This window comes from Triplophysa rosa, unplaced genomic scaffold (genome assembly GCF_024868665.1).
Source record: "Triplophysa rosa unplaced genomic scaffold, Trosa_1v2 scaffold205_ERROPOS605264+, whole genome shotgun sequence".
Classification (NCBI taxonomy): Eukaryota; Metazoa; Chordata; class Actinopteri; order Cypriniformes; family Nemacheilidae; genus Triplophysa; species Triplophysa rosa.
Window position 1 is genome coordinate 86138 of NW_026634223.1, and position 13310 is coordinate 99447.

At 38.4% G+C, this 13310-nt stretch overlaps 1 protein-coding gene across 1 annotated transcript in view; it reads right to left on the bottom strand.

Moving 5' to 3' along the window:
• The window catches only part of tgfb2 (transforming growth factor, beta 2), a 57741-nt gene extending 45512 nt beyond the window's left edge, over positions 1–12229 (bottom strand). The window contains exon 1 of the mRNA XM_057327316.1: positions 11058–12229. Coding sequence (XP_057183299.1) covers positions 11058–11406 — 349 coding nt within the window. The 5' untranslated portion in view covers positions 11407–12229. The remainder of the gene's footprint in view (positions 1–11057) is intronic.
• Positions 12230–13310: the final 1081 nt, after the last annotated feature.

The following is a 13310-nucleotide window of genomic DNA, read 5'->3' on the forward strand; positions in this document are numbered from 1 at the left end:
GTGTGTCTCTGTGTCTGTGTGTGTTGGTGCGTGTTGTGTGTGTGGAGTGTTTTGTGTGTGGGTGTGTCTGTCTTCTGTGTTTTCAACCTTTTCTTGTTTTTGCAGGTACAACTTTGATTGTTTTGCTTGTAGTCAATGTGTCTCCTGTACAGCTGCTTTGTAACAATGAAAATTGTAAAAGCGCTATATAAATAAAGTTGAGTTGAGTTGAGTTGAGTAATTGTGAAAAGGGCGTATTACCTCACTTTTTTCTTATCAGAGCAAAAGAGACTTAAAATATTCTATTTATTTTGGGCATACACATATATGCAAGACATTATTAGAAACTGTAAGTTGTCTACTTTTACGTGTGTACGCTAACAATAAAATCAATGCGTTGTTATTTTGTAAAATAAAGAAAATAAACAGGGCACGTTATCAGCCGTCTCCACTCCGCTCACATAAGTAATTTCTGAAATGCATCACTGATCCAAAACTCTGCAAATACTCATCACACAAACATGAAACGTATGTCTACAGAAAGCTTAAAATGTCTACTTTTAAATGACCCGATTCAAATGGTAATCAAATATTCTGTGTTTATGTAATGCGTGAAAGACAGGTAGGGCCCTACAGTTGATACCAGACATTCTTCCAGGTCTGCTCCCATTTAGTAATCACAAGGCTTAGTCCAAAAGTGTACATATTGTGAGAAATATAGATATACTATAGTAAACACGTTTACTTAATATTTCTTTAGACAGGCTGATGAGTTTTAAGCTCCGTTCAACTATTAAAAACTCCGCTAAACTCCGTCTGTTTCTTTCACGTGACAACTTCTTCCTCTTATGACGGCAGGACTGCTGTCTCCAGGCAGGGTCCTAAAGTACACCCGATTTCTCACGACACATGCAGACAGATGATTTGCTGATTTGTGTTGCGTTTGTTCTCCTGTCTTCAGTGGCAGAGGAAATGTTTCCAAAAAACAACACAAAGATGTCTATTATTCAAAATGTTCAATAAATATCCATAAATACTTTGTATTTTCTTTAATTATGTAAAAATAACATGATATAAGAAATGTTTCATTAGAAAAAGTATCCCACCTTTCGTTGGGCATATTTACACTACTGTCATGGCTCTGCTTCCTTTAGTCATGTTTTCCTTGGTCCTGTAGCAGAGCCATGGCAAAGCCTTAGGTTATATGTGAGAAAGCCATGAGATGATTGTTTTTTGACATCTCATGTGTTTTCTCATGTCTTGTCATTAGCCCCGCCCCTCTCGTTTCTTGTATTGCTTTCCTCATGTCTAATATCCCACACCTGCCCCGTGTAATTATCCCTCGTTTGTCTCTCCCTATATATACCCTCATGTTTCTTTGTCTTGTGCTGGTGGATTGTCTTCTGTAGTGTCTTGCGTATTGTATTGCGTGCCGTATGCTACGTCGTGTTTTGTATGCAGTTAGGTCCCTCGTCATCTGTCTTTGTTCCAAGGTAGTGTCTTAATTTGATTTTTCTTTGTTCTCGTTTTTGCCCCCTTGAGGGAAGTTTTTGTTTGCCTTGTTAAATATATTGTTAGTTCAGTTTTCCCCATCGTGGGTGTTTTGCTTTGTCTTTTTTCCTGTCAAATAAAGTGTTTTGTTTACCCCGTCTTTGCCTGCCTGCGTTTGGGTTCTCGCCACGCTAGTCGTGACACACTACAAACCTTGTCAGTGATCTATGCCGGCAAAAAAACAAAGAAAAATAAACAAAAACAAAATAATCGTTCAATAATCGTAACCGAGAAAAATGTTCAATTAATCGAAATTTTGATTTTAGGCCAAATGGCCCAGCCCTATTCACAAGCAATTATCACAACATATGTATTTTATTACAATACAAATATTGTTGCTGTCCTTACAAAACCTTGGATGTCCAAAACTGCTGCTTTTCAGGAAATACCAAAAACACTGTACTTTGTCAAAGTTGACAGCAATTTTTAATACTTTTTATTGGTTATATTTCCAAAATCCAGTGACAAACATAAAGGGTGACTAATAAAAATGACTCATGGCAAAACAAATAAAAATCTCTAAATATGGAGATACAAGGTGTCAGAAGGACAGCAGCAATAAACTGCATATTTCATTCAACTGCATAATGCTGTTCCTTTTGGGGTTCTTGGCTGCTTACTGTCAAATGAGCCCGTCTTCGTAATAGTTGGTCCCTAAATTTAACTTGGGTCTTTCCTTTAGTGAATGTTTTTACCGATTTTTTTCCTGAATAAACCTTATGATTGAGGCAGCACATACAGTGTGGGATAAGTTATGCAATACTAAGGTTTAGAGTGATACTTGCCACAGTGTGTTGTGCTCGCAATTTTTCTCTCCAGAATCGTCAGCCACAGCCAGTGGCGTAACTTTGTTTTGAAAAGTGGTGGGGGAAGAAATGACAAAATCAATACTTTAATAAATTGTTTCTGTAATATTTATCATATAGGCTAGTGCAGCGGTCCGTTCATTACTTCGCTTTTCGACTCCAGCTCTCACAGTATGTGGTTCCCAAACTGTCATTTGGGGAAGGTCGTTTGGCTGTTGCAGTGCATTACACTTAAAAACAGTTTGTTCATTGGTTTACGTGTTTTTGTGCTTGGGACACTGGATGCACAAGCAAGCGCCACGAGTGCGGATGATGCACGCATTTTTATACTGGCCGCGTTTCTGAAGTCGTGGCTCGATCTCTGTCTTCTGCAAATATAACTTGCGAGTGTGAGCAATGGGAGATGGTGAGAAAGCAGCGCATCCTGCGTTTTCCACGATGCTAAAGGAGTCATATGACATAACTAAAACAAATATTATCAATTGTTTTAGATGCAATGCAATGTGTATACACGATTTAAGGTTAAAATGCTTTATTTTCCACATACAGTGCATGTTTGTATCTCCTCTTTGCCCAGCCTCTCTGAAACGAGCGGCTTTTTAACAAAGCTCATCACTCTGAAAAGCGAGGTGTGCTATGATTGGCCAGTTAACCAGTGCGTAGTGATTGGTCGAATACTGCAAGCGTGTGATGGAAATGTAACGCTTCTTATCATATTTGGAACATCAGGTTCCAAAACAATTTTACTGACAGGTATACGCTCACCTTCCTCAAGCGTACATTTGGGCGGTCTTAGTCAACTCATACCACGAACTGACGTCGATTTGTGGGGCTATGGTTACACAGGGCGTTTCAGGCAAGTCTGGGTGAGCATTCGTTTTTAGATATAATGCATCTTTTGTTCCGACACTTACATTTTTGCAATTTTATGTGTCTAGTACATGCATGGGCAACTTATAACACACCAAAGACACAGAAAAACACGTGTTTGCGCCATATGACCCCTTTAATGTTAATTGCCCATAAACAATATACACACCTTCCGCAAACATTTCTTAATTTCTTCCAAAAAGTGGTGGGGACATGTCCCACCTGTCCAACCCGCAAATTACGCCTATGGCCACAGCGAGTAACTGGACATTTAACCAATCATTTTAATTCCTGCATCATTACACTTGGTCCCCCTGCCCACCATGACCGAAATCCTTCTCACATAACTGTACACTGAAAAAAGGGTTTCATTCAACCAATTAAAAAAAATTAGGGTAAGGATTCACATCTATATTTTAAAACTTAAGCCAATGAAAAATAATAAAGAAGAGGTATATATTTTTAATTGGCTCAAGTTATAAAATTTAGATGCGAATCCTTACCCTAAAATATTTTAATTGGTTGAATGAAACCCTTTTTTCAGTGTACAGTAACCATCAAAAATGTTTGGATTGGCTTTGTCTGTATCACGTCCTGGTCGTGCACATTCACTGTGTATTTACATGTGTAAATGTAACTCTTTCAGTAAACTGTGACTTTGTTCAATTCTTCCTAACCTCACAAAGCATCTTGATCTTCCTTCTCTCTTCTTTAGAGACACATAAATGGGCCCCAGATTTCATTCCCACACTGAGTTGTGCTCGTGTTAAAGTATTGTATTACATGGGACCTGTGCTCTCCCTGTAAACAGTATAAAAGCATTGGACGAACAGTTGTTATTCTTTCACAATCACACTCTCTCTCATCCTTTTCTCAAACTCTCTTTTCCCCTCCACTCTTTCCCTGTTACGCAATTCAGCTTGGCTGTCGCTAACTCCCTAGTAAAAGCAGAATAGAGTCCAGGTCTTGCGTAAGTACTGAGCCCGGTTTTTCGACAATAACCCCACTGAGTCGATCACAACAATCTCACTGAAAGAAAGAGAGAGAGAGAGAGAGCGAGAGAGAGAGAGAGAGAGAGAGAGAGAGAGATGCTTCATGGACCTATGAGAAAACCAAAAAAGTTCTTTGTGATCGGGATGTTCTGCATAAACACACAGGCTGTAAATCTGAATGCAGACTACCCCTAACACTCGGATCCAACTCGGTACAAAAAAGCCTTCCTAATATCAATAAGGACTCACATCTGGGGTAACAGATAGAAACATGCATCTGTTGCTTTGAAAAACTGTTCGGTACAACAATAGAGGCATCTTACAACCACACGCATCTTATTCCAAAAACTGGAAAAATCACTGTAACCCATGGCCTCGAGTGGCATATTGCTTTTATTAAACCACCAACATGATAAAATATTTTATTTGAACAGATGACAAGCTCTGATTGGCAGTCTACAACTTGAGTCCAGGCCACAAATAAAATGTTAACATGAGCATGTTTCTCCTCGCAGGTCGTTCGAGATGAAACTCCATTTGCTGTCCGCCAAAATCGCAAAGTTTGGCTCAAAGAAGCAACCGCGCACACCCCAGAAGAGCTGACGCGAACGATTGTGACAGGTCTTTGCGAGGGGAGTTCACGCGCCCGCCCTTGGCCCGTGTTCTCTGGTGTGTTGGGTTGTTTTTGGGATGGCCTTTCCACACGCCTGTGTTTATTTACAGAGGAAGAGGCGCAGTGAGCTGGAGGGATCTCTCAGAATCACTAAACACGATCCGTCATGCACACGCACTGGCCTGCTCTGAAAGAAACACAAGCACTGACACACTTCTTACACTCTACTTTCACACACTTAAGATACTCGCTAATAAACACTACTGCTCTCTCATTCCAGCCATATTAGCCTACTTGGTCCTAAAAATACTTGGCTTAAGTTAAGATACACTTAATAGTGTGGATGGCATGTCATTAAATAAGAAAAAGTCTTAACAAATGGCATTTATATTAGAAAGTTTCATTTTCACTTGTGTTTTATACATCCAATAAAACTTTTCGAAAAGGTCGAGCATCATTAGTTGGCAAATTGATATGTTGTATCTAAAGTGCAATGAAATTAATTAAAGTGTGGGGATAATAGTCCAAATAATTCTGTGCCCATTGTCTGCAATACATAATTTAACAAAACACACACGAAATCTTTAAAAATATATATGTTTATCTTTTCTATTTTGTTTCTTTGTAAAACAATAGTAAATAATACAAATCATCTGTAGATCCTAATGTATCTCTCTCTCTCTCTCTCTCTCTCTAGTAAATCCAGTTATTCTGCTGGTATTTGCTCATTTTGGCTTAAATCATTACATATGCACTGATTAGGATGATCTTTACTCATTTAACATTTACTCGTTTAGCATGACCTATTTTTGTTATAAATCATTTAGCTATTTTTTTCATTTATTATTATCTCATTTAAGTATGATTCATGTAGTATCAACTCATGGGCATGTTTGTACAGCAGTGCAGAGATATTTTCAAGTTATTTGGGTAACATTAGCTCACTTTATAACAAAATTGCCATATGTGACACATTAGTTAGCACACCCTGTAATTTTCTCAGAGATAAAAGGCCAAACGTCTGTCTACAACTGTGTTAAAAGGCAAAAATAATTTTGCTCTTAAAATAACTAAATTGCTGACCTCAGATGAACTAGAAATAGTAACAAAAGCAATACTGTTGAAGTGAGTCAACTTTAGGGTTTGCAAATCTTTTCATGCCTGCATGTTTACTCAGTGACCCAACCTCACTTTCTTTGGGCAACACTTCATAACTTTCAATAATAAAATTGACTCTAAACAACACTATTACATTATATAGTGCTAACAAATCAATATATTCAAATATAAAACTGCATATATGTGTAAACTATTGATCTGTCAAGAAATGTTAATTAATGATATATAAATGAAAAAATATAAGTATACGTTTGGCATTGACTGCATTGCCGTCATTTCTGGTGTTAAATAATAACTATATATAAAACTATACATACTGTAACTATATAGGGGACAGTCGTGGCCTAATGGTTAGAGAGTCGGACTCGTGACCAGAAGATTGCCGGTTCAATTCCCAGGGCCAGCGGGTAACGACTGAGGTGCCCTTGAGCAAGGCACCTTACCTCTACTTGCTCCCCGGGCTGCCCACTGCTCCGGGTGTACGTGTGTTCACTACTCTCTGGATGGGCTAAAAGCAGAGGTCACATTTCGGGTATGGGTCACCATATCTGACTAATAGGTCACTTTCACTTTTTACTTTCACAAGTATAATTCACTAGACCGTGTAAAGATTAATTTTGCCTGGAAGACGGTAACATAAACATCTATTAAACACTGTACAGACTCCTGTAATGATTGATGTTCTGTAATAAAACATATGAAATTGTTTATTTGAGAACTGTATTTTCTATGCTCACCATGTTCAACAATTATTTAAAAGACATAATACCTTGAAATATTTTATTTCTGCAATGGCAGATAATAAAACAAAGTAAAGCGACCGTAAGGTTAAATTTTTCTTATTTATGACATGTCAGTCAAAACGGTTTCGATGAAGCTACAACAAATCATGTGGGAAAGCACACATGTGGGTTGAATAATGCTGTGATGACTAGAATGATTAGTATTTCTTATTTTAGTTGCCTGAATGAGATAACACTAAGAAGTATTGCGACTATGTCCAGCATTTGCTCATTGACTCTCTCTTCTTTTAGTAAAGAATGGTGCTGATATCCAGCGCAAACAGAGTGCATACTTCAGCAACCACTCAAAGCACATATACTAAGTCATATACTCTTGAACAGCATAAACCACACAAAGTCATAAAACGGCTGCAATATAAACCATATCCTAGAGCCTTGTCCCGGTGCACAGTGGCGGCCTTGTGTTTCTCTGTGTGTTCAGTCACAAGGGAGCTCTGTACTGAGCTCCAAGAGACCTGCATTTACAAACAGACCAGTGGGGCCACGGTATGTTAGCATTTATGCATACCACAGCAAAAACATACAGGCCTGTTGTATGGGACATTAGATTTAATGGACACTCCTGCAGGACTGAAGATGCTTGAAGGAGTTGGTTTGTTTCTTAAATAACGTGGCAGTATCAAAAGAGTGGTCGTAAATGGCAGGCTGTATGTTTTCCCTTGGAAAACGTACTATGTAATTGAGCAATAACAAGTTCTCATTAATACCAAAGCAGTAATGTAAAAATCCATAAAATTGAGTGAGTTTTAAATAGTTAAACACAAAGGTGCCATTGAGAGTCTGGTGCCAAAACATCATGACTTTGCAAAGGACCATATAGCCAAAATACTAACCCTATAGGGTACATTGTGACATAGTTCTTATGAGGGTTGAAAAAGTTAAGAAGAATACAATGTTTCTCATCTTTCTTCTTTGAAGATTTACTAAAAAATGTAAACATTTTAGAGTTATTCTCCAGATTTTTAACTGAACTTCTGCGATCTGTGTAGAGCATGACAAGAACAATATTCTATTTTTTGATATATAGATTATAAAATATAAAATCGTGTGGTTTTAATAAACCTTTTTAATGCAAACACATTGATGATACAATGAATTAGAGATTTTCACTATAATTTGTGTTCTTTTTTTACTTGAAGAGGTGGTCCCAATTCACTCCTATTGTAAACAGAATAGCCTAAAAACTATTTAAAAAAATCCACAGAACAAAGAAACATAAGGGTGAGTAAATGATGACAAAATTATCATTTTTGGCTAAACTATTCCTTTAGCAGTTTAGGTTTTATCTGTGGGGCTCCATGGAACTATAGTAACCTCAAATACCCTGCAGACCTAAAAATGCCTCTTGCTAAGGAGACGATTCAGCGCTGAACTAAACTGACTGACTGAAGAACCTTTTGTTTTTAAGAGCATATGAGATTGCAAGGAGATGGGGTGGTGGGGGGATCAGGCTGCGAATGGGGGGAGAGGGGAAACCTCTCCAGTGACTCCAGCACTCCACACCCCAGCAACAGTGGGTCTCCGGGTGGAATTTTCCATGAAGCATGTGGCACGGTGTGCGGAATACGCACACAGCTAGTGCTATCTGGGCTATGCCAGCTCTCTGTCTCTGTACGAGCCCCACTTCACATATCTCTCCCTTTCTCTCTCGCATTTTTGTGTGGCTTCCAGTGCTATTGTGCCCTGCAGTTCTGCCTGCGAGGGCTTCCTGGCGCCCCACCAAATAAGGCTGATAGTCTGTGAGCGTGTGTATACGCAAACACATTATTCGGACATTCAGACTTGCCATTCAAACTTCATTTCCAGGAAAATTACACCTACATATATAATCGTGGTATTACAGTAATTCAACTTTTTCTTTCTATGTGCTTGTTTTTTCCCCACACACAGGCTCTGTTCTTAAACCTACTTTGCTGTCTACTGCCTATAGGTGGCTGCCTTTTAGGTCAATGACTTATCTGTAAAAGTCTACATCTTTGCATGCCACTCAGTTAGCTGTTCTCAGAAAAAGTAGGCGTATGTTGGAAATTTACACACAGTTGATTTAGATTTGTTGTTAGCGTCTTCCTAATCTAATGCTATGATTCTCTAATAAGCATAAAAATACATACTACACAAAATATTGGGCAAAAATAAAAAAATATTTTTTATGATTTCTGCTATTGAAAGGAATATACAGTATCTATAATTGTTAAATAATCCAATCAGGAGTTATCTTCAGTTCATTGCAGTGTATTTTGGGATTGACTGGGATTCTCACCAACAAAAAAAATGCAACAGAAAAAAAAACATAACTTACACACCACCGTTACTGTTTTCAACTAAATACAATATTTTTGTATTTTTACCATTCATTTACACCACAACATTTTGGAAGCCTGAAAACGTAAACTTTTGAAACCGGGTTTTAAAAGGTTTTGCAAACAATATTGTCACTGAGTAAACTACAAAAAAGGGTGATGTCATGTGCACGTGTAATACATGTTGTTTTAGTCATTTTAGCAGATTTGTGGGAATAGTGATGTAGACAACGTCATCTTCGGTATGCGAAACTTCAAAAACTGAAAAAAATATTTCAATTGTTTAGTACATTGTTGTGTAAACGGAAAAACTATGCTGTCTACCTTTCAGAACCTAACAATGAAAGCATGCACATAATACCTTAAAAATGGTACCTACGTAGACAACTCACAAGATCTGGAACAGAGCCATAGGTCTCCAAGCTACAATCTAAAGTGCCAAGGCTGAATACTAAAATTATCTGAGACGTCTGACTAAAGTAATCTGAACGTTGACACACAATTATTTATATCCACAAATGCCTCGCTGACTTGGACTGGCACTCCGCCATCTCTATTCATATTTGGAGTATTTATACAACAGGCAGAGCCAAGAATAACATTTAATGCAAAAATATACCTTGGGGCATAAAAGACCTGCTAATTTATTTTTCTTTCATCCTGTATACTAACATTTGATCTGGAAACGGAAAAGGATTACATAATTAATGGCACAATAAAGGCATTTAAAAACACTGATTTGCTTATACAGGCTTGAATTGAAGGCATGGTATGGCAATACTGAGGTGCATTATTCGCCCATGGTGTTTGAGGGCAGAGCAGTGTGGACTAAGGATCACAACCAAGATGTTTTCCAATGATCTTCTGTAAAATATTATATATCAGCAAATTTTAAATGGTTAGTCCTGAAAAGACCATGTGAAATATACTTTCAAATTAGTGTTCAGTCCAATGAAAGACAGCTGCTAATATATAGACTACGAGAGAGTTTACGAGCATTCAGTATTGTGCCCTTGATCAAAGCTGAACTTTAGATTACTCTTTGTACGTCTCCGTCATGAAACTGGCAATAATGTCTTGGTACTTGGATTGCAAAGTAAAACTGTCCCACCTCACGTCTCACATGCTGTTCATATTAGACAGCAATCAGATAACTGTGCGTTCCAGACTATAAACATTGTGCAGCATTTCTGAGCAAAATGAGGCAGATCAAAGAAAATATTTTAGGACATTTTACTACAAATATTTCACAAACAAAATACAATCTAAAACAGTCATCTATGGGAATGACCTGCTGAGATAAACTGGCATGCTGCTGATTTTCAATATCTGGGAGTGTTTAGTTATTTACTTGGTTCTTTTATCCAAAGTGACACAAACAGTGGCGTCATTACCGGCAATGTGGGTGGGGCAGCCGCAAAGGGACCTCGTGGACCTGTGCTGCTAACTGCTTAGACAAATTAGAAGACAACTGCTGCAATAACTAAAAGAATGACAAAATAATGTACATTACAAACCAAATGAATTATATTTGGACACTCTTTTTGTTGAAAAGATGCATTGAGAGAACCAACTAGATTAAAACATAGATATTAAGAAGGGAAAATGTATATACTGTAAACTATTCAATTTTTGTGGTTTAGGGGAACCAGTACACTCATTAGAGGTAATGGACCCCAAGGCTTAAGACTAGTCCTGGACTAAAATGGATGTTTGAGCATCTTAAATAAAAATAATTTGCCCTAAAATATCTTGTTTTGTCTTAAGATGCACACTAGTAATGTCTTTTCTAAATCATTTTATAAAAGCGATTTAAATATCCTAATTTAAGGTGTAGTCCTGGCTTAAGCTAAGCCTTGTGAAACCGGGCCCTACAGTTAAAGTGCCTTGCCCAAGGCACAAAAGCGATTGATCATCATCCGTCGTGCTGGTTTGAACCTTCAAACTTTACATTAATAGCCCATGTCTTTAAGCACTTTACCACCCCACCCTCGAAACACATTAAACAAGGATGAAAGACTCACTCTCGGCAGGATAGAAGGGTGGTTGCATGTCTATCTTGTGTATTTCTTTGGCGTAGTACTCCTCTTCACTGCGCTGTCTCTCGCAGGTGGCCGCGCGCTCGTTGGCTTTCTCCAGCAGCAGGTCCCGTGTGCTGTTATAGATGGCGATGATGTCCCTGGACACCTCCTCGGGCTCGGGATAGCTCTCGGGAGGACTGCTTAACTTTAGTTTACTGAGTATCTGACCACGGATGGCCTCGATTCGCTTCTTTTTGAACTGATCCATGTCCAGAGTGCTGCATGTGGATAAACTGACGGCCACCGTGGCTAAATCCAAGGTCAGAAAAAGACTCAAGATGTACAGGTTCATTTTGTGCTTTTGTTTCAGTACCAATAGTGACTTTTAAAAATGATATTCAGTGAATTAAGTTAAGTAGAAACCCCAATCATTTCAATAAAGTATAATTAATGGCACAACGTTCGGTTTTTTCGAGCTATCATCAAATACAAATGTGACGTTTTATCGTACCTGCAACTCCCGCAAATGTGACAGCATGAAATGATGTGTCAAATCCGTGATGTGCGGGTGAAAAAACAAGATCTTCATTACAAAATCACTTCATAGTGAGTGCAAACTTTAAAAAGTACAAACTCATGGGACAGCAAAACAGCCATCGATGTGGCCAAATGCCCAAACAAAAGTTTTTCAAAGCACTGCAGATGAAAGACGCGGAGCCTGCGGGGTTTTTGCGCACCTTCGCCGCATCAGAGCGCCGCAAACTCTCTCCAAACCCCCGCACAGTCGCGCCTTTGCCTTTCACTCGCTCTCACTGTATACGAGAACATGCGAAGACTCCGCTCACTACCGCAAGGCGCATCGCCGCTCTTTTGGCGCACAGGTTAACGCGTTTGGCACCGGTATGTGCTGAAGAAAATCAGACTTTCACCCAGCGTCCTTACGCAGATCTAAGTTTAAAAATGGGAAGAATACTGAATGAGGTGACACACTGGTGTAAGAGCTGACGAAAGTTATTTCCCCTTCAGTTTACGCGCTCCTCCATTCCTCCTGGTGGAAAACTGTGGTCCCCGTGCCAGCGCGCACACACGCATATGAAGGCAACCGGTTGGAGAGAGAGATTTATATTGGGCTGACTTCACCACGTGGTTGCGGTCATAACGGTGAGACTGGGAGCGCGCGATTACCGAGCAGTTTAGTTTAAATATCTCGTTGCTCTTCAGCACTGCGGCCAGGTCCTAACGCCCACTGACAGTGGATCTGGGGATATGGCTTTGCTAGTCAGTCAAAGTGCTGAGGTCTCTAATGTGTTGTGGGATGTTATCTGGTGGCTTGGAACCAACAGAACACAAAGGTAAACAGATAATGCGTCATAAAGTTGTCACAAAAACCTTCTTCACGGTCTTTTAAGCACAGTAAAACAAACATCAACTGTCTAAAATATTTTAAAACATAGACAATCAACAGATTAAGCCTTGAAAATTCGTCATTAGATGTATGGGGGGAATCAAGCATATCTGACCATATTCATATTGCAGACAAATGTAAAACGTTTGAGTTAATTAAGCTTACTGTTTTGTATTTTGTCTTTGTGGATTTCTATACGTAACAAAAAAAAAACTAAAACCTAACATAAAAATCATCTCGAGGATTGATAACTCAGTTTGACAAGCTGAAATGTATTCGTTTATACAACTTGGAGACGTATAACAAGAACAAAATTGCCTATAATCAAGTAACTATCACTCAAAATTGCAAGTTAGGTCTTAGAGATGAAAATGTTGAAATTATAGAATGTTGTGTCTTATTTGAATGACCAACACAGAAACAATTTTACTTTTTACAGAAATTTTAAATTATCAGTGTTCTCATAAAATCAACTGGGCACAATGTTCTCCATACTGCTCACCTTGTAACCACAAAATAGTATTCCGTATTTATGAAAATAAAACTAATACTGATAAAGGGTCTGTTTTAAAAGACGTAATAAAACTCTTTTTTTTAATTTTTGGCAAGCTATAGCCAATGTTTTATTTATAAGTAAAATATCTTGTACAGTCCCCAAAACCACCCATCCATTCTGTTATCTCACTTCGTTTAAAATACTGCAAATAAATACATGACAAATATTAGATTATGGTGTTACTATGTTATGACACAGGTAATTGATAAGAAATGAGAAAGCAGCCCAGCGGTTGCGTCAACTCATACAAATCTAGCTGATAACCCTTTTGGGAGACAGTCAAGTCAGTAGATCA